We start from the raw sequence: 21,109 nt of genomic DNA on the forward strand, positions 1-21,109 counted from the left end.
AGACCAGCTGTGGGCATTGAGATGCTGAACTGCAGGGCTGGACCATGCAGTGCTCATCCCCATGTCATGCTTTCCTCCCAAGGGACTTGGTGTCCCCCCTGTCCTATTTGGATGGAGCGTTGGCCGTTCATTAAAGCAGTGGGAACAGTGGGTGTACAGATTTAATGAGGGCAGCTTCCTTCAGTGGGCTCAGAGCTCAGTAATGATGCTGGCTGCACCTCAGTGCCTGCAGACCCACAGCATCTCCTGCAGCTGCTGCTGTGCTCGGAGATGTTTGCTCAGCCAATTTAAATACATTTAGCCAGATTCTTTCTGCATCTGTTCCAGACCCCTGGCCTGATCCCTGTTCTACGTAAGTATGTTGAACACTGCTATTGATAGTCACAAGTAATAACTGTTGTACAGTTGGTCATTAACAAGTATCAGAGCCCTGAGAACAGCTGAGAAGCTTTGCAGAACAGACAGATGGGACAGAAGTGGCTTCAGAACATGCACATAGTAAAGGATCCCCAAAGGCTCTCCCCCCACTGATGCAATGTTGTGCAAACAGCTCTACAAAGAACTTGCGTTGGGCAGAGTGCAGCTGGGTCCCGCATGACTTTCTGCATCTTGAAGCAATGCACCATAGAAGGTAATGGGAAAATAAGATGTTTCTAGGTTTAATGATGATAGTTCAATTTGAAAAGCAGGAATTAAAACTGAATAAATGAAAATAAATGAATCCATACTAGACGTGCGTGTGCACGCACAAATATATTCCATGCAATGAGGTGTATTTTAAAAAGCTCCTGCTTTATTAATAATATTTTCTGCCTCCTTCCCCTGATCTTTCAGAGACAAGCCTGGCAGAGGCACTCTTTATCAGATGCTGAAGCAATTTAGTTGCTGTCACATGCCTTTCTTGATACACATGTATTAGTCACACAGCCTTTTTATGTTCTTTAGCATATTTTAGTATGTAATTAAAAATGTGGCTGTCTGCTGCTAAGCAACCAAGCATGTCAGAGGTTGATTGTATTCTGTCACCTGAAGGAGGAGGAGGATAAAATAATAATTGGTGTTGTTTTTTTCAGTCTTAATTGAGCTCTGGCTCCTGTGATGTGTTACATACATACCCGTTCCTGAGGGCCTGTGTGTGGGGACAGCTGGCAGTGACCCAAAGCTGTGTCCCCATCACCAGCATCAAATGGCCCTTAGCTGTTGGGCTTCTGGTGGGAATGTAAGTTGTGGATCTTTGGGTTCCTTCCTGTTGGGCTGTGCAGAGTTGGCCTCCCATGGGGCCGGAGTGCCTTTGGGTCTCTAAATGTTCACAATGAGTGATGGAGTGGATGTTCATCAATCTGTCTCTTGAGCATGTGCACACATACACACACGTGTTGCATGCAGCAATGGAATCATTATTCTAAAAGTTGTCCAGTATTAATAGCTTTTATTGCTTCAGCAAAACAGAATCCAGTACATCAGCACAAACTGATAAGATAGAAAGAAAGAAACAAACAATAATGCTGTAAATAATTCAGAGGCTGTTTGTGGATTGTGATTCTTTTGATTCAACCTCCAGAGAGAAGGATGACATTGCCTTTACATTTTCCACAATCAGCATGTGATACATTGCCTGTCCTGTGCCTGCCAGGACCCTTGATGTGGTACTGAGGCTGCTCGGAGGTGACAAACTTACTGGGTGTCCCCTGACTTCTCTTGGCTGCCCCCAGTGATCCTTCCCACCTGCAGTGGGAAAAGCCCACTGTTATTTCTGGCTTTTGCAATTTTGAATGTGCCAAGAAAATGAACTCAGAATGCCAAATTCTGAGGGATGCACCCCAGTTTGATATGGCATGGGAATTTTATTTGGTGACTTCATAATATTCTGCTTCTTTTCTATGGTCTAACAGCCAGCTACGCCTATTGACTGCAGGGCCCAACGGGCAGCAGTGGGACAGTGCTGGACAAGGCCATGGATTAACCAATGAAGGGAACAAGTCCCACTTCCTACCAAAGGAGACACAAGGCTGCTAAGAACTACAGCATGGGCATTGTGATCCCTTTGTGAGCACAACACAGCTCTAACAAATTTCTTTCCAACTACAGCAATCACAGTAGGCAAACTAGGCTGATATACTTGCTTCAGAGAGCTCAGAGGCTTTCGTAATTCTGCAGGAATTCATGCTGCTGTATTCATTCTGCCTTAAATTCAGCCCTGCCTACCCACCCATGGTGTTGAGCAGCTCCGGGAGCAGGCAGGATGCTGAGCACAGCTGTGCAGCGCTCACAGGTTGGCTGTCCCCTCTTCCAGCACCGTCCTGCAGTCCTTAACCCACAGCTTGTAGGCACCTTTCAGCGTCTCCTCGCTGATGTCATTGAATATCTCTGTAAAACAAAGCCTGGAGTTAGCTGGGTGTCCAGGGAAGCTTCTCCTGCTTGTTCATGATAATTCGCTAGGAGGAGGGCAGCTCCTCTGAGCAGTTTATAAGAGCCTGGTTTCTTGCGAGTGCTCAGAGGCTGAGGTTAGTGGAAATATTCTGGGTATGGATGTAAGGCTGCAGCCTGGTCCTATGCATTGCTTCTGCATTAAGATTTTTTTTAACGTTTTATAGGTAAGAATATCTCACCTGAGTTGCTGAACAAATATTTTGTTTTCCAGAATTAGTTCTAGATATATTAAATTCCTTTCAGCGAGGACAACTTAACAACTATTTTCAAGTATAATGAAGGGTCTTTTTCCTTGTATGACTCTGATGGTTTGCCTGTCCTAGCACTGTGTCTAGGCTGTTGGTTTGCAAAGCAGAACCGGTCAGTGCCCATCCAGCTCCTGGTTCCATACTCAAACCCTATGGCTGAGAGAGATGTCCCAGCACTCCCTGAGCTTCGGCCGTGCCCACCTTTCCCTAACACCCAACCAGAGAGAGCAGAGATCAGCGCCTGCCCTTATGAGGGAGCTGCAGGCTGCCATGATGTGACCCACTGGCTCTTGGTCCATTCTTAAGACCCACGCAGGAGGGCTCAGCCTCCCAGCAGGATTGCTGAGATGCTAAGGAAGCACCACAAACACCTCTTCAGCACATCCCCACGCTTTGTACCTGCCACGCCGAGGCCGGTGGGCAGCGGCATGCGGGGCTGCCCCCCTCCGTGCTGCAGGCGCTCCCTCAGCGCCGCCTGGATGAGGGCCCAGCTGCAGGCACCGTGCCACACGGGCAGCTCCAGGCCCCGCATACACTGGATGATCTGCTCCTTCTCATCCGCCGTGATCAGCCCCCGCATGTGGGCCACGTACGTCATGAATGCCATGTCAATGGTCACGGCTTCTCCGTGCATCAGCGATGGCAAAACCCTCTGAAATGGAGCAAAGGGGAGGTGGGAGAAAAGGGTTAGGTTGCCAAGTATATGAATAACTACTTATTTCCTAAAGAACCCATGAAAATTAACTTTCAGCTCCGAGCTGTAGTAGCGTGTGTATGCTGGGGGTCAGTACTTTGTGATTTATGGTTTGCAAAGGATGGTCTCTTTTACATGTGATTAATGGCATGTTATATCTCCCACAGGGATCCAGGATCCAATTCTCCTCCTGTTCAAATTACTGATGAAGTGCACAATAGGATGGAGAGAAGAGCTCTGAATTTTGCATAAGCGCTGGATCTCCCCACTCATTTCTCAGCGGCAATTTTCCCCCCAGCAATATGGGCTGTGGTCTCTGTGCCTTTGCACTCCTATAGTTAGTGCTAGTGGTTTCTAATGGATCCTCTGAAACCTGGTCACCTCTGTGCCTTGGTAAATGCTTGGCAAGAAAGCAATAGCAACTTCCTAAATAAGAAACACAGCTGGGCTCTGGGGGAAATGGGGCAGCAAAATGCATTCCCTGAGCCAGGGACCAGCAGGACCAGGCTGGTTGTATTGGGTGCTCTTCAGTTGTTTATGCAGTTATTGTGTTTGGCTGAGCTACATTTACACCAAGTTTTCATGTTGCTGTTTGAATATGACTTTTTTTTTTTAAATTTTAATGAGGTAATGCAGCATGAAGCTTGTCACTCACCATTTCCAGCTCTGGGCTTATAAGGTGACCAAAATCCACCAGTCTGTCCAGGTCATCTTCCCAAAGGTTGGGAGCCAGCTCCTCCAGCATGGTTTCAATGGCAATCCTGGTGGTCTGCAGTGCAGCGTCCCCACGGTTGGCAGAGCCACTGTAAGACTGGAACTTGGTGTCCAGCAGGTATTTGCCATGGCTCTTGAGCAGGTCAAACAGCCCTTTGTGCTTCATGAGTGCCATCTAGATTAAAGAACAGAAGAGGTAATCATAAACAACTACGTGATCCTTGTATGTGCTGCTGACAATAGAGTGTTTCAATAGAGTGAAGTACAATTGTATGTAATTGTATGTAATTGCATGTTGGCAAAGAAATACCTGTGCATTTGGCACAAGGGCAAATTCTACTCTTTAGGGAAGAAAAGTTGGGAAACTACTGGAATATACAGAATATGAGGATTCAGAAAGGATTTTTTTTGGTCCCTTTCTGACTGCCATTACAGCCCTCCTGCATTGGAAACTGGGTTTCCCAGTGCCTGCCAAAAGTTTCCAGATATCCTCAGGAAGTTCCCACGGTGCAAACACAGAAGAATACTACTGATGAGCTTTTATTCTAATACACTTGAGCAGCTTCATCAAAAGTTTTCCAAGCTCTTCAGGCATAAAACCATTTACAGCGCACTTCCCAGGTAATTTTAGAAGTAGAATTTGTTTCATAGGAGATTGATTGGCCCCAATCATCATACCCCTCGAGGTAGGTGCGCATGATCTTGCAGATTATTAATCCCCAGAATAATGAGCCTCAAATCGTTTGCGAGCAGTTCATTTAAATGTGCTATGGGTCAGTCTCTTTCTTACCTGGCTGTGCCTTTTGTCTGTCAGGCTTTGAGTTTGGGAGTTTGTTTACATTGTGTGTAAAGGAAAAAGTTAGCAAATTTAGTGGCTGTAACTGTGTAGATGCATATAGCTATGTAGATATATAGCTATATGGATATATAAATATACTATATAGATACATATACAGAGAGTTACAAGTACCATTGCAGACTTGGTGGCCCACCTTGGAGTCCACGAGGCTGCCTAAATAATGCTGTAGATGCTGACAAATATCTTACCATTATTTCAGGATTAAAAGCTGCAGTTGCAGGAGTTCATACCTTTAAGATTTCGCCAAGGCCATTGGAGATGTGTCGCCGGGGAATGCTCTGAATGAAGGATCTATCCAGAAAGCTAGCTACTGGGGGGGTGTAGCCCCCAAGCTTGTTCTTGCACTGGAGGAAGTTCACTCCATTCTTTGCTCCCACGCTGGCATCAACGTAGGAGAGGAGGGTGGTTGGGACGCGGATGTAAGGGGTGCGTCTTCTATAGAGGGAAGCAGCTAACCCCACAATGTCCAGGCAAACACCTCCTCCAATGGCAATGATGGGCTCTGTTCGCCTGTCAATGCTGAAGTTCTGTACTTCTTGCAGGATGTTCAAGACCAGGTCCATGGATTTCGTTTCTTCTGTGGTAGGCAGGGCGAGGATTTTGTGCTGCACGTTGTTCTCTTCAAAGTAACGCCGGACTTTGGAGCCATAAAGTTCATCCACGACTTCATCTATGACGATAAAGCGCCTCAGCCTCCTTTTGCCATTAGTGGTTAGCTCGAGTTGCTGGGTGTCAGTGGTGTGACCCCAGAGAAGAGTAGTGTTAGAGGGATCCAGAATGTTGTGTGTTTCTACCACTTTGTAGCAGAAATAGATGGGAGCTTCAACTGTCCAGGAAATCCCACCTTCAGAGACACATTCACCTCTGGCAAGGATGAGAAAACATAGATTGCAATCATTGTATTTCTCTTTTATACCCTGCATGTCTGAACTGGTTTAAGGAGGTAACCAAAGGTGGGGAACATGTGGCATCTCTGTCTGTGCACTGCACAATCGTGGGGCCGCAAGATGGATAAACCTCATCATATTTAAGTGAAAAGTCAGATGGATGAAATTCCATGTGACAATGACAAAACAGAACCATAAGTGTTGAAGAAATAAGAAATTTCCCTTCCAGTTCTCATTTGTCAACAAAACACCAGAAAACCCCAGACCAATAATTTCAGTTTCCCAGAAGGGAAAGGAGAAGTGATTCTCAATGTTTTTTCAAAGATTTTATCAAGGAAACCTCGTCTTCCTGGTAGATTTTGATGGTAAGAGTTGACTTACTCCCATCTGCCTTCACACATCCACACACAAACCTCCACGAAAGCAGTATCTCTACCATATATTGGTAAGAGTGAATTGATGTTTCTCAAAACAAACATGATAGAAAAAGGAAGTGCTCCTAGACAGGGAAAGAAAGCGACTTGAGAGTTACTTAATAATAGCAAAAAAGAAACGGTGAAGTGTATTTTATGAGACTCTTCATCTGCAGCTGGAGAAAAATTGAAAGTTTCTGTGAAACTTCAATTTGTTTTCTGAATGAATGGATGACTCATTGGATAATCAGGTTTCTCTACATGCCTGATTTCTTTCCACATGCCTGAGCATCCTCTTACAGGTCTCAGGGGCACTTCTCTGCTTTCTTTAACACAAAACTTCTGAATCTGGCACTAACTCTTTTAAATGTTAAAGAAAAGCACTGTGGATTTATTCCTTCCAAAAAATTCTTCTGACCTTTTAAAACACAATATTACTGAAAGTATTATTGTGCTCATTTTAATGCACAAATGTATGTCTTCAGTTTGTAATTTTGCTGCACCTGCATTCATCTCTAGCATGTGACCCTTAAGAGACCTGGCAATTTTGGATGTTAGTTGGCGGAATTGGCTTTGGATGGCACAACCAACACCAATCACAGCCCCTCAGCTGTATGAAAACAGCAGAGAATTTGCAGCTGAACATTCCCTTGTTGAAGGATAGCTCAACTGAGGTGCATCCCATTAGGGAAACACTTTGTACAGCCAGAGCCGTCCAGCCCTATCACCAATGTACTGGGAGCAATGTGAGCTCCTATACTTACATTTTTGCTTCGGAAAGAATGATCTCGTCCTCAAGATCAGAAAGGGTTTCTCCTTTCTTGACCCGGCACCACGTGCTCTTGACTCGCACCAGTTGGAAGTCTGTCTGCTGGGGCTCCTCGGGCGCTGCGGCCGCAGCCATCGGCACAAAACCCTCTTCTGACAACGGCATGTTTCTAGGAAAGTCAAACCTCTGCTAGGAGATCTCATGTAGCTTGGTGTCTTTGAGGTGCTTTTTAAAGTCTCCAGGTGACCAGATGTTGGAAAGGGAGGTGGCATGGAGAGCAATTATAAAACAAAGATTATCTAATCTGAGATGTGAGTTAGGAGTGTGAGGAGCATCCGAAGACACGTGCAGGCTCTGGGATGGGGTTGTATAATCAGCTAGTTTTATAATGCCTAAGGAGTACAATGGGAGACTGTGGATTAATACCTAACATGATGCCTTACAGCAAATTCGATGTTATGAAAGCAAATTCTGTGATCTTCAGTGCTGTTAAGGAACTTCTTTCCTTTTGCATGGAGACTCTGGGGCTCTGACCTGCTCTTATGAGAGGGAGATGGGAGTGGAGCTCAAGGATGGATTCGACACTGGCTGCTTTGAGCTTCCATTCCCAGCTTTGCATTAAGCAATGAAAAGAGTTTTTTTGTTGTTGTTGTTTTCAGATATAATTATAGGTTCCAAAAAGCAATCAGAGGCTGTTTGATCCCAGAAGGGCTGTTTGGGGGATGAGCAGAGTTTTGATTCATTTGCCCAGCTTCCCTGGGACTCTAATGTACTGAACTTTTCCCACAAAGGGAAAAATTAGGTCTGAGTTACAGAACCTTCTCCTGATCTGCTGGACTCATGCTGCAGTTTTCACTCAGCTGTGTTCAGAGGATGCCAGATCTCCTCCTAAACTGATGGGCAGAGCCTACTGCCCCAACCCAAAGGCATAGGGGTGCTGTGCGGAGGGCTCCAGGGGATGGGTCCCTGGCGTGATTTCACCAGCAAGGCCTGGAAGTACAGACTCATCTTTGCCTTCTCCTCGGCTATTTCTCAGAAAGCTGTCCTCTGAAAGCAGAAAGAAAACCCAGGAAAATTGATAACAGGTGTAAAAGCAGAGGTTGGGAAATATTGTTCTTCTTGCTGCTGAGCAAAAGCTAGGTCTTGTTGCTTTGAAGGCTTAATGGCAGCCAAACTCATCAAGGAACCTAGATTTAAATCAAAGTTCAGTTTGGGAAAGAGATGCAAGAACAAAGTCCCCTAAAGTCGTGCACTGCTGCTCCATGGAGGGAATACCACCTAACATGGAGCTCTCTGCTGGCTTCATCTGCAGGTGGCAAAGCACTTCACAGAAGGGATAAGATGTTATCCCCATTTTATGGAATAGGAGAACAGAGTCCACCAGAACAGAAACACCATGCTCAAAGTCACCTCCAAAGCTAGTGGAGGGAGGAATAGGTGGCATGTTAGAGCTCTTAGCCTGTTTATCAAATACTCATCTGAAATTTTAACTCCCAATACAAACACAATTTGCATCTCTTTCTACAGAGGCTGCAGGTTTAATGCAGTTTGTTGTTTACTAAATTATAAACTGGAATAATCTTAGGCATGCAAGGAGATCTGCCCTCTACATCTTGTTTATTTGTTTTGATTAATAGCAATCTACTGACTATTGGGACTTCTTTTATTTGCTTTTCTTCTACTCTTTTGTCCTGAGCATTCACTTATTTTCCGTTTATATTTTTTAAATCTGTTTAGGGGGCATCTAAATGACTTGTATTTCATTTCAGAAGGTGACAAACATATTTTCCAAGTTCATCCTGTTTGTTGTGGCCAAAGGCTGCCACCTCCATGTGCCACCCCAGCTGTAGCAGCTTTGGCTCACGGGACAAACTTGGATGTGAGTTGTGTTTCTCCCAGGCAGGAGATGCACAGGGTGCTGTGTGGGGTAACCTCCTCTATGGGCAACTTGAAATAAGCAGGGGTTCAAAGTCCTGGGGCATTTGCAGTTCCACACCTGATGGCTTAGCTGGGGCATGTCTATGCTATATTATGAAATTGCTGATTATCTCCTTGAGAACCAGCAGCTTCCCCAGGTCCGGATGTGAACACTGCTGTTACATAAAGCACAGGCACTGAAAGTTGCCTTTTTTTTCCCCCTTTCTCCAGTGTCAGACGCCGTTGGATCTCACAGCTGGCCGGGAGCAGCCCAACGTGAGGCAGAGCTGCATTGCAACAAGAAGCTCAACCACTCACCAGGAACCTCAACCTGCCACATTGAGGGACAAGAAGCAACATGCAGCGTCTTGCAGGTAACCTTCCTGCTTGGGGCTTGCAGCCCTCCGTGCATGCTTTAGCCTTTAGCTGCTCCTAAGTGTTTGCAAACTGGTGACTAAGGTGGTCCATGGGTGCTTTCTGATTTCTCCGGCAGGGAGAGATTTTCACCTAACAAGCAAAACTGGCATGAGTGCCACATGACAGCCAGGATGACAGCTGGGCTAGGTGTACAAAAGGGTTTTGGTGCCTTGAGTGAGAAGAAGAGTTCAGGAGACTGGCTGGGTTCCGCCAGGAGAGGAGGTGTGCCAGGAGGGGACACCATGGGATGTGTCAAACCTGGCTCCAGGACTGCCTCCCAGGCTCTGTGGCTTGGCAGAAAGGAATAGAGAAAGGCATGTGTGGGGAGAAGTGTTTGGAGCTGTGAGGGAGGTCTTCGTGGACCTGAAGTGGGAGGAAAAGGTCTGAACTGGGAAAAAGGAATGAGGAAATGAGAGCATGGTGAGTTGGAGAGTAGACATTGCAGTGCCAAGAGGACATCTGGCTGTAATTTTGGATGGATTGAGATGCTTGTTTTATACCAGTGTGTTTTCTGCCTTTGTGCTAGCTCTGGTAACTGAGTATGCTGGGCATGGCACATGCAGTGAGATATTTGCTGCCTCTTTTGGCCATTTTCTAAAACCAACTCGTGGGAACTTGGGCTGCTCCGAACACAGACAGATTTGAAGCTCCTTGAAGCTGTCGAAGGGCTCCCTTAGACTCCCTCAGGCTTTGGAACCGGCTGTTAGTGTGTATGGCTTCCCACTGCCACACGGCATCCTTTGTTATGTACAAAAATAAAGGTATACTTTGCATATCCTCTGTCAGCGACTCCTGAGAATCCCTACTGTAAGCTCTTACTGTAATCATACACTAAGAGAAAGTGGTGAGTGTTGCGATAAGCTTTATTGATGCCTGAGATGAACTGGTAAATATAACAGCTGCAATTGCTTGGGAAGATTATATGAGGCTTCCACGTCCAAGGTTTTATCAGATTTGCAGGTGTTCAATGCCAGGCAGCTCCTACCAAAGGCACCTGGGGTGCTTGTGCTCCGCATGGCCAGGAGCAGAGCTCTTCCCAATCAACACTGGGGCTGCACAATCAATGTGAAGTCTGGAAGGATGGCCCCAAATGGGAAATACTCAGTCTCACATCTCTGGATGCAGCATCTTTGCTTGGCTTTTATCAAATTCAGACTCATTTTTTGCATGTTCGTCACCATTCCATGCTTTTTACTGGGCAGCTCCCTGCAAACAGTACAACATCCTCCTCTTTCCTGGTTGAGTTCCCCCCATCCAAGTAAACGCCATCTAAACTCATCCTGGAAAGGTTTGGTTTCACCTGTAGAGTAGAAGATTTTATTCCCTATATTCATGAAAAGAAGATGCACAATTAGGTTGGGAAGATGTCTGTGCATAGATAGAACCGCGGGTAAGAAACCAGGCGATATAACTTAGTGCTTACGATGGTCCAGCTGCAAAGCTGTGCACTAAAACAGAAGGGCTTTCCCTGGAGTTACACAGGAAAAAATGCAGTTGCATAAATTTTCCTTCACCTTATTGCTCAGAGTCCTGAGAGCAGCCAGCCCCAGGCTCTGCTCCAGCTTGTCAGGCCCTTGCATAAACGAAGGCAATTCTGACCTCTGCTGTTGGCCCTAAGCATCACCAGGGCTGTGAAAAAAAAAAAAGGCAGCACTTCTTGAAAAGATTGTATAATCCTTGGTGTGGAGTTGATTTTGGCATGTACTGCATGTTGCTGCTGTCTGGGAGCACTTCGTGATGCTTGCAGTTGGTGTTACAACACAGGTTACAAAACAGCTGGAGGTAAATCTTTTCCCCCTCCCTGAGTGACAGCGCATCCTTTTCTGTTACTCATCGAGGAGTGAAACATGTTGATTGCTGAAATCTGACATGGATTATAAACACGTGTTTTTTCCGCTAAATTAGCAGAAAGCCTCAGAGTGCTTGGCAGGGAGCTGATGGAGAAGGCAGCTCCTGACACCCAGCATCTTGCAAACACGTGGCAGGAGCCTGGAGGTGGTGAAAATGTTGCAGAAAGACACTGCGTTGTCACACAGCACATAGCTGGGCTGTGGGGGGTTTGCTGAAGCCAACAAACTAGCAAGGTCCGGGAAAGCAGTGGTTACTTCTGTACTGACCATTAATTTAGAAATTGCTGAAAGAGGAGCGAGCTGCCCCTGATGGTGAGATACCAACGTGAGCTGTAAATCAGGGGCTGCTCTATCTACTCAAAATCTGCTTTTCTTCTGTGTAAGGCTGGGCTGCTGCCAGGAGTATGGTGCTGTATAGGTGACCTCCAAGTCTTCTCCATTAGGACAATGCCCGTGTAAAATGAACATGTGTTATTTATTTTCCTGGTCTGCATTCCTGTTGTTTGTAGCTTGAGTAATGAAAACAAGTGAAGTTGTCCCAAAAGACAGTGTTGTTCTCTTAATATCTACAGAAAGCTGAGATGCCCTGCTCTGAGAAGCAGCCCTTTGTGGAGGTTGAGACCTTTCCCCATTTCCAAAGACATGAAGTAGGAGACACTCAATGTTGTTCCATCCTTAATGAGAAGACCTGACTATCCTCATGTCTCTGGTTGAGAAGGTGGAGTTGCTCCATGTATCCACCTCAGATTTTTCCCCTGAAGCCCTCAGATAGAAAAGATATTAAAAAATAAAATGACATTCTTCTGTCCTGCTACCATCTGGCTAGAAGCTAACACCAGATCGTCAGCAAGGCAATGGCAGCAGGTAGGACACCAGTGAGACCCGATGTTTGATGAGTACATCCAGGGTGGCATTTCGGGTAAATAGTAAAGAAATGGAGAAGAGAGAAGTCAGAGGTACGTGTCGTGGATGGCCCCACAGCTGCTGGGCTGGTCCGGGCCAGTCCTCCTGAGGAAACATGTCCTTGATGGTGGCTCTGGCCTGCATCACTTTGTTTTCAGCAGCTTTTCTGCCACAGAGAATAAAATCCTGCCGGGGGCAATTTCTCCACCCCGGGTGTGCATACAGCTGGTTTGCCATGTGCCTCAGAGCTGCTCTCACCGGTGCTTTCATAACCCCACACGTGCTCTGACACTTGAGGAATGGGGAATTTTTCAGAACTGCATCTCACTCCATGTTATCACAGCTCACCAGGAGCCAAAGAGAAGTGAATTAGAAGTATGTATTCTTTTCAGTTTGAGAAACTTTCCATGGCTGTTTCCATATTTGTTCAAAAACCTGTACTATGTATGATTTTTGGTCTAAATGTCTGCTGATTTGAATAGTTTTCAGTGTTCTTTCTTTTCTTTTCCATTTCAGAAACCCCGATGGGAAGCATTGCAGAGAACCTTCTTAAAGCCCAAGAAATAGCCCTCAATGATTCTCGTGTACCTGAACAACTCAAGAATTACTTACAGAAAGCTCTTGTTGTTGCCCTTGGACTGGACCCTTATTTGGTTACAATGGCAACTTCGAAGAGGTATGGATCCCCTTTTGTAGCTTTGTGCTTTTCTTCTCTGATTTTCTGAATATGTTTCTAGATTCTCTGTTCAAAATGTGCCATAAATGTGGATAGCAGAGGAAAGGAGGAGAATGAGAATTGACTGTGTCCGAATATATCATGACACTTGCACTGACGTGTGTGTCTGAGTGCACCCATGGCCTTGAGGAGAGGAGGTGAGAACAAGAAGTCTAGCTGTAAATTGTGTGAGTTATTTTACCTGATTGCTGCTAACTATGGCAATGTCTGTACTGCACCATATTCTTGGAAAAATAAGTAAGCCAGCCTCCAGATAGGGCTGGCTGAAAAACTCAAGAAAACCCTGGATCGAACCAGTGTTTGGATAAATAAAATATGACGAAAACCTGCGTCACAATCTCCGACTCCCCCTATAATAACAGCTTTTAAATGCAGCTTTTATCTCCAGCGCTCAACAAACACTAATTAATCTGCTAACTAAGTAACTCTGCTAACTAAACTAATTAATTAAACTAATTTAAGGTATCATTAATTCAGAAGTGCAACTGAAGCCCTCATTATTCTTTTTTTCCTTTTTTCAGTATGTTACCCAATCATGCGGGGTCTGCTGAAAAATTCCCATTTATCAGTGTAGATTTTGATATGTGGAAAAAGCCAGTTCTGTCTTAAATTGACAATGTGTAAACTGTTCCAGGCTGTGGATTATGGGAACACTGAGTGTTCGTTCTGTTGCTGAAATAATAGCTGATAGTTGTTTGACTTACGCTTGCTGTATGATAATAGCTATACATTATCTTATTAAAGTTGTTAAAGCATTTGTGAGGGGCAGAAAAGAGGTTATATGAAATGTTCTACTCTTTAAGACTTGGATTATCTGAGTGTGGCTGACACGGGTTATGAATTCTTTCTCATTTTACTGGTGAGTGGTGGGAGGAGAAGAGGGAGGGATAAAAAAGCTCAAATGACTCTAAATTCTGGCCTGCAGAAGTATCACCAGCCATTTCTGGTGGTTGCTTTCTTCAGATACGGTAATCTAATCTGTCTTCAGGCTATGGACTTTTTCCAGTCATCTGTTTATTTCCCTCTGCAATAGGCAGTATCTCGCTTTATCCAGACTTCTCTCAGACTTGGGTTCTGTGAAATAGTGTCTGGAGGTGTCCTGTTCTCTTAGCAGTTTGGGAGGAAAGGATTTTTCTTTTCACTTGCAGAAAACTTAAGGTTCTACTTCTCTTGCCCCATTCTGAAATGAAATCTTTTTTTCAGCTGGAAAATAAACACACCATCAAACAAAAACTGGCCTTGGAAACTGGAGCAGTTTACTCTGAAACAGACAGTAGGCATTTGCTTGGTACCAATGGGAAAGATTTGGGTTTGAACCCAGTGCTCTTCTTGGAGTGTGTTCTTCCTTGGACACACAGCCCCCTCTTCCCAACCCAACACAGAAAGGCCAGGAGTCATGGCCAATCTCTTTTGCTTATTACAGAGCCAGGCTCCCCTAGGATTTTAATTCAGTGATATTTGTGGTGTCTCTGTGCTGCTTTTGCACGCTCATAAGCAGAGGTACTTTTTCTCCAGGAATTCCTTTTGTTTCTTTTATTCTCTGTGAGATATTCAGATTTTGGTTGCCACCATAACATTGAAATGTCTTTCTTTTTCCAGAAAAGTGTCACCTGCCCACGTCTCAGGAGATGCTGGAGGAACCAAAGCCAGAGTTAAGCCACTCCAGAAGGACATTTCTGGCTGTTTGAATGGCAAGTTGATCAAACAAAATGATAAAATGGCTCCTGATCAGTGTAAACAAAGTTCCTCATGTTCTAGTCTGTTTTGAGTGGGGATAGGATGAAAGCCAGAGAAAAAGTTCAGAAAATTTGAAAATTTCTTAAAAAGAGAAAGAGGATCTTCCTGTCAGTGCCAACCTTCCTTTTGTATGAATTTTGTCCCTTCCCCACCCCATACCTTTGTGCTCATTCATATATGCTCATACATACGCTCATGAGTGCTCTCTGTCCTCTCTACTTCATGATGCTGTCCCCATCCCTTACAGAGCAGCAAGGAGATGGTTGTCCTCACTGCAGGGAGAGGGAAAGCCTTGGTTTTGTTTTGGTGGTGCCTGCTAGGGTGTTATGTGCTTTAGTGGTGAAGGTGGTCTGTGGCCAAGCACTTCACCTTTTCAAATAGCAATACTCAGGCTTAGATTCTCATATAAAGCTTATTACACTAAATCTATTCCTAGATTCATTCTTCCCAGATGTTCCCATCCTTTGAGCAATACATCATCACAGTGAAGTACTCTTATAATGTATTACACTAATACATTGTTCGAAGGACACCACTGATGATAAATTTCTTAAATGATGGTGCTGTCTAGGGATAATGACTCTAAGAGCAAATGCAAGGTAATATAGTGATTTTTTTTAACCGGGTTCCAGAAAGAATATGGAGACATCTTAAAGCCATTTTCATATGGGGGGAATGTTAAAATATGCAATATTTCAAGCACTATTTAACAAGCACTTGAACAATAGCAGCATTGATGATAAAGGTTCTACATTTCAAACTAGTCCCTCTATTCTGTTGTCTTTTTGCTGCTTTTTAGATAAAATTTGGAACAATTCTGTTGTTAAACCCTTATCTGAAAGTGTTTTAAGATGTGATTTTATTTTAATGATCACTTAAAAGGTACATCTAATTTTCATCGTGAACAAAGAACTGTCTTTCTTAGAATTTTATTTTTATATTTTCACTCTTTTCTTTCCACAGGCCACATTTTTACGATGTTTATTCATCTGATCAGAGCCAGGAAGATTTTATTAATTGGCAAGCTTAAAGGTTACAGTATCCTTGCTATCGCAGAAGAATTGCCAGATGATGGCAAAATCTTTGCATGTGCAGAAGTGCCGTATCTCGGAGTGAACAGCCAAGAAGCATTTGATTATTCTTCAGATGGTAAAAAGATAAGCATGCGAGTGGGACCGATAGCAGACACGTTGGAGGTAAAGTCTGTTGGAAGGGGAATTTGGGAGCTCTTGTTCAGAGCAGATTAAGGAGGTTTGGGCAGGGTCAGCCTGTCCTATTTCCTGCCCACAAGATTCTGAATGGTGACCCTAATTCATTCGCTAATATGTGAACACAACCTTGCACTGGAGTTATTTCTTATTCACGATAATGCACGGTGAGGCTCTGTCACACGAAATAGCTTGTTTTCCTTCTTCACCAAAATACTACAGGTTTTTGACCAGAGGAATCCTTTAAATTTAGGTATGTAGGCTTTGGTGGCAGAGTTGTATTTGACTTGGGTGCTCATTGGATTGGGGTCTCTAATTCCAAACATAACTGTGCACTGCTGGAGGTGCCCCAGTGCTCACAACAGTGGGAAAGTCCTGCAGATGTCTGTAAATCACCCACAGCCCGTCATTGTTTTCCTCCCGGTGATAACACCACGAGGAGTTAGACCCTGGGTTTTTCACTTCCAGAGCAATGTGATAAGCTTAAGATGTACAGACACATTCGATAAATGTGTTTCATTCTGAGTAGTGACTTTGTCCCAAGAACAAGAGAATCTTGTGGATCCTAGCAAGCTGGAGGAGTTTCATATTTAATTCTATTTTATGGATCTCCATGGCATTGCTGCAGGTCCAGAGAGCCAACATGAGAAGCCAACGCCAGGTTCATTAAATACAAGGCATTTCTATCATTATTGCAAACCAATTTGAGATGTTTCCATCTTCAATCTGGACGTGTCATTGTGAGCCTGATTGTAACTTTATTTCCATTAACAAGTATCTTAATTTTTTTTTCCAAAATGAGATAGCCAGGAGCTCCCTAACCTCTGGCTTTCATGACCTCCAAGTTTGATAAGAAAGAAACAAAGAGCTTTGCCAAGTATATGAATAAATGAAATGTTACAGATCACCTGCAATGTGCAGCATTTAAAATCCCAGCTCCCTGCAGTGAGTGTGAAATTAATTGAATTGCTGTTGCTCTCTAGTGCCCATTCTGTGCAACTGACTTACTGTGACTGAATTGAAATATCTAGAGGCAGGCAGAGTACATGCTGTGTAGAGATTAAAGAAGGGAGCAAAGACATGAAAATTAAATCCTTAACACACGATGTTGCAATTGATTTTATAGCCTCTTATTGCAAAGCACAGGCAAGTTCTGACCCCAGTTCTACAGGTTCTTGGGGCTTCCAACATCTCTTGAGATGCTCATGTTTGGCTGGTGAGATCTCTGCACTGAGATGTTTTTCTCTGGAAGGATTTCCACACTGGCCTCTGAACTTGTGTTGCTTAATCTGACAGATATTTTATCATTGGCACCACGATAATCAGAATTGTTTTACTTGGCCTCTAGGGCTCTGGTGACAATGATTGCAAATGATGAAGGGACACTTTTGGTGGCCTCTCTGGGGCCTTGATGTGCTGTGGTCATTGGGATCTGTCTGGTGCAGGGCCACCATTGTGGGAACACATGGAAGAGGCTCAGGCTGTGAGTAGTGCTCTGCTTTCCCCCTAGAGAAGACCAGCTTAGATGGGAGAGAAAGCAGAAATAAAGCAGAAATGGGTAATGCTGCCAAAAGGCACGGAGAGATTAAAGAGATCTGATCCCAACTGCAGGTAGTGGGGCCAGCATGTGCTGAACCAGTGTTTAAAATCTTTTCCCAACAAGCTGCTTAAATCTGAAGTGCTGTGCCTAAGCAACATGCCTTGCTTTGCATCAGCTGTTAGCAAAGGGTCTGATCCCTCCCAAACAGCTCCCTTTAATTCCCAGTAGACATCTGGTGGAACAGTGAAAGCAGGATTAAGCCCGTGGGGAATGCAAACTACCAGCAAATTATTCCCATCCATGATTTCGATCCTTCCACTTTAAAATCGAAAGCACAACACAGAAAATAGCACTGTGTTTGCAGCAGATTCTGCTGATTGCAAGGCATTGTGTAAGCATGCCGGGGGTTTCTTTTTTCCTTTCTTCCCTCCTTTTACCAGACAGAATAGGTGAAGAGGTTGAGCTGCAGATCTCATTTCTCCTGTTTTGCTGCTTGTGAAGTCTGCCAACAGAATCCACCTTGACAAAGTCAAGGACTCTGCGTTTAATGTTGAACTGAGTGAATAAATTATGCATGAAATTGTGTCGGAGTCTCTAGTGTGCAGAATTGCTCCTTTTGATATGAAAGGTTAATTCAGAAAGGAGTCCAAAATAGCTGGAAATTGTGGGGATAAGTGGATAGTATTCACTGTTGTGAGCTGTTATTACTAGAAATTGCATTCCCTCTCTGGCTTCCCCAGAGATTTAGCTTTGCCGGTGAATATAAACTGTACTCAATAGAATAGCATTTAGGAGTAACAAGAGTGTATGTCCACATACAGTAAAATATTCTAATGGTGTTTTAAAGGGAAGCTGTACTTCTTCATGTATTCTGTGTACTCTAAGGATGGATTGCTATTGCATTTAGGTCAAGAACACAGCGTAGGGAAGGTAATAAGTTTTGAGTACGTCTTTATTACAAATATGCTGACTGTGATCCATTTCAAAGGAACTGGACAGTCGTTTGTGTCTGATTGAGTTTGTATGTGCCTTATGAGAGCATGTTGTATCTGATCTGAGCTGCAATCGGGTTTTCTTTCAGTCTGGCAGAAGATTCATTCATGTTTTTATTCAGGATGTCCTCTCCTTGATCTTTTGCTGTATCTGTCAACAGTGTTGCTGTGCCCTTCTTGTGCTGGCTCTTGGTACATCTCTTCTGTGCAATGCAGTGCTACAAGTTCCTTTTTTCCCTTCTTTTCCAATCTGAAAGGAAGTTAATGATTCACTGTAAGCAAAAGCATTAATTTTAGCCAAGTTTGCTCTGAATTAAGACACTTCTTTTTGCCATCTGTTACCATCTATGATGCCTCTGTAGCAAGGAGCAGGGATTGCACTGTAAACATTCAGGAAATTAGTTTCAGCAGGATATTTTGCAGGCAGATTATTTCCTTCTGGATCTCAGCTTTCCTTACAGTTGGAGATGTTTGGGCTCTGCCTCTCTCTTAGCAAAGGACAAAGGGACCTCTGACATGCTGTGAGGTCCCAGGCAGGAGCAGGCACGATCTGCTCAGTCCCACAGAGAAGAAAAAGGTGGTCAGTCCCATTTTGAGAGGGGTAGCAGTGAGCTCTCCTGCTCTCTCCATCAAGCTGCTTCAAGCTTGAAGCTCTGCACTTGGACCCAGTGTGAACTCCAAGGGAGCCTTTCAGGCATTCCTATGTAAGTGTCTAGTTCTGCTTCAGCTGCCTTAGACATCTGACTTTTCCATACATGTTTGGGGTGTATGAAACAGGATAGTTGGGGATGCACATGCAAGCTGTGTGGTATAACTTAGGCTAGACAAAATGGGACCTATTTGCCTAAATCTCAGCATCTAAAATCCACTCCCAAGTTGTCACAACACATGTTAGTGTCTTGTAAAGCTCTGCAACACACAAAGAATGTAATTAGAGTAGGAGACTGCCAAGGGTTTGATTTGGAGGAAATGGAAGGTGACAAGAGAAATTTGAGGCTGTTTCTTCAGGACTCAAAGTGAAGTGAAACACCCTCCAGCAGTGCAAGGATAACCCAGGCTTGTGCTAGATGCACACTGAGCACAGGGGCCCTCCTGGGCTGAAAGAGGAGATGCTGAAGGATGGTTTGTCTGCATGAGAAGGTAGATAAGAAAGGGATAAGCTGTCAGCAAGTAGGCAGCACAGAAAGAGGGTTGAAACAAGAAGTCCAACAAATATCTTAGGAGCTATGCAACTCCATATGGACCTAATGAAGCCATTGCATAGAAGTGAGATTCTTTTTCATTAGGGAGCCATAGCACAAAGCAGTAGTAGCATATGTTTAGAGATTGCCACATCTGCTTCTGAAAACCTGCCCCCCACCTCCTCCACCCAGGAAGGTTACAAGTCAGAAAGTAGTGATAAGTCATGGTAATTGCTTGAATTTGCTTTGGCTCTTCTCTCTGGAGAATGAGACCTCTAATCTTTCTTTCCAACAGACTCCTCCTCCCAGCTTCAATCCTCTGACCCCTCCTGAAGCAGTGACATTGGGAAGACTGGCTGAGTTGTGGTTTGATATAAGATGTTCTTCCCCATATCAAAAATGTCTCTGCTGCTTTCCACCAGTATCGCCCAAGAGGGAAACGAGCTTTATTTCTTAACCACTAACAAGCTCACAATGACACCAGTTTGTAAAATAGAATAATTCAGAGCTTCAGTGATCCACTCCCTGCTATTTTCTCATCAGAACAGTGTGCTCTCTGCTTCTGAAAGGTTCCTGAAATCTGTGTTTGGAGCTATCAACCTCACTCCTGAAAACAAATTAGATTTTCAAATATTTCATTGCCATTTGTTTTGATGCTTTCTCTCATACATCTCAGGGGATCACTCATCACTCATTGTACACAGTGTCTCCAAACACAAAAGGGAAATCTGGACTCAAGGACTGCTGTTAAAAGTTGTGGTAGAAACAGTGAGTTCTGGAAAACATAATTGTTCCTCTTTTCACTTGAAATGCCAAGACATGAAAGCATTTATGCTTGCCTGAGATAGGTGGATGAGCCGTTGTTTCATTGCAACGCACACAGATGCAGTTAAATAGTCCCAGATGGAATCTGAAATATTCCATAGCAGGCTCTTGGGCAGCGAGTGCATTAACTGCCACAGGAGAAGGCTGTAAAGGCTCCCATCTGGTCATCCATCAACACTTTTATACATTATCATCAGCAGCTTGCTTGGAGGGAAGGTGTGCCACATTTCTGAAAATCCAATTAGATGATAGAAGCCAGTTCTCTTTTATCCTCTGTTGCTGAGCCACCCAAAGCATTTTTTAGATTAAAGAAACATCATTTTCCTTCACAGGAGCTATGCTGCTTTATCTCTACCATGACCTGTTCTTTTATGTGCTTTATAATTCTATTATTAATTGGGATTTCAACCATTTGCCTGTTATTGAAGTGGGACTCGCTAGTTTGCAATTCCCAGGATCAGCCTTATGTCTTTTTCCCAAAGACTGTTACAATTGCCACTCTGGTTTGTGAATAGTGACTCTTTTGAGAAGAGAGAGCTTATTGCAGCAGCTCAGCTGCCACAGGGTTTGATGTGAGTCTTCTCCCTTACCTTGATGGTTCAGTCCCCTTTGACTCAACGTGCAGGTGTTTCTGCTGTGATTCTCAACTAGACAAGCTGGGATGAGCAATCATCTGTTATATCCTGATTGTCTGTGAGAGGTTCAGAGATCTGGGCACTGGGGCTGCTGAAGAATTCTTTGTGAAGCATGGAAAACTCCCAAGATCTCCAGAAGTAATTTCAGCCCCCC

At 44.2% G+C, this 21,109-nt stretch overlaps 2 protein-coding genes across 2 annotated transcripts in view; one reads left to right on the forward strand and one right to left on the reverse strand.

Annotated features, from left to right (window-relative positions):
* Positions 1-2,923: 2,923 nt before the first annotated feature.
* On the reverse strand, positions 2,924-5,914 carry LOC100539368 (2-epi-5-epi-valiolone synthase-like). The gene is made up of 3 exons (XM_031555490.1): positions 5,176-5,914; positions 4,028-4,261; positions 2,924-3,330 (listed from the first exon to the last, which is right to left on the reverse strand). Exons 1-3 carry the CDS (start codon positions 5,866-5,868, stop codon positions 3,001-3,003), a joined length of 1,257 nt encoding a protein of 418 aa, XP_031411350.1. The 5' UTR covers positions 5,869-5,914; the 3' UTR covers positions 2,924-3,000.
* Positions 5,915-12,083: 6,169 nt separating this feature from the next.
* LOC100539521 overlaps positions 12,084-21,109 on the forward strand; it is a 27,600-nt gene continuing 18,574 nt past the window's right edge. The window contains exons 1-4 of the mRNA XM_019620218.2: positions 12,084-12,117; positions 12,618-12,777; positions 14,437-14,570; positions 15,538-15,770. Coding sequence (XP_019475763.2) covers positions 12,084-12,117; positions 12,618-12,777; positions 14,437-14,570; positions 15,538-15,770 — 561 coding nt within the window. The remainder of the gene's footprint in view (positions 12,118-12,617; positions 12,778-14,436; positions 14,571-15,537; positions 15,771-21,109) is intronic.

Source organism: Meleagris gallopavo, chromosome 14, assembly GCF_000146605.3.
Source record: "Meleagris gallopavo isolate NT-WF06-2002-E0010 breed Aviagen turkey brand Nicholas breeding stock chromosome 14, Turkey_5.1, whole genome shotgun sequence".
In the NCBI taxonomy this organism is placed as follows: Eukaryota; Metazoa; Chordata; class Aves; order Galliformes; family Phasianidae; genus Meleagris; species Meleagris gallopavo.

Excerpts from the sequence above, each read along its gene's own strand:
- LOC100539368 (XM_031555490.1), bottom strand. The coding sequence starts at position 5,868 with ATGCAGGGTATAAAAGAGAAATACAATGATTGCAATCTATGTTTTCTC. Across the intron at positions 4,262-5,175 it reads GCCTTGGCGAAATCTTAAAG|ATGGCACTCATGAAGCACAA; the intron begins GTATGAACTCCT and ends TCTTTAATCTAG. Across the intron at positions 3,331-4,027 it reads TAAGCCCAGAGCTGGAAATG|AGGGTTTTGCCATCGCTGAT; the intron begins GTGAGTGACAAG and ends GCTCCATTTCAG.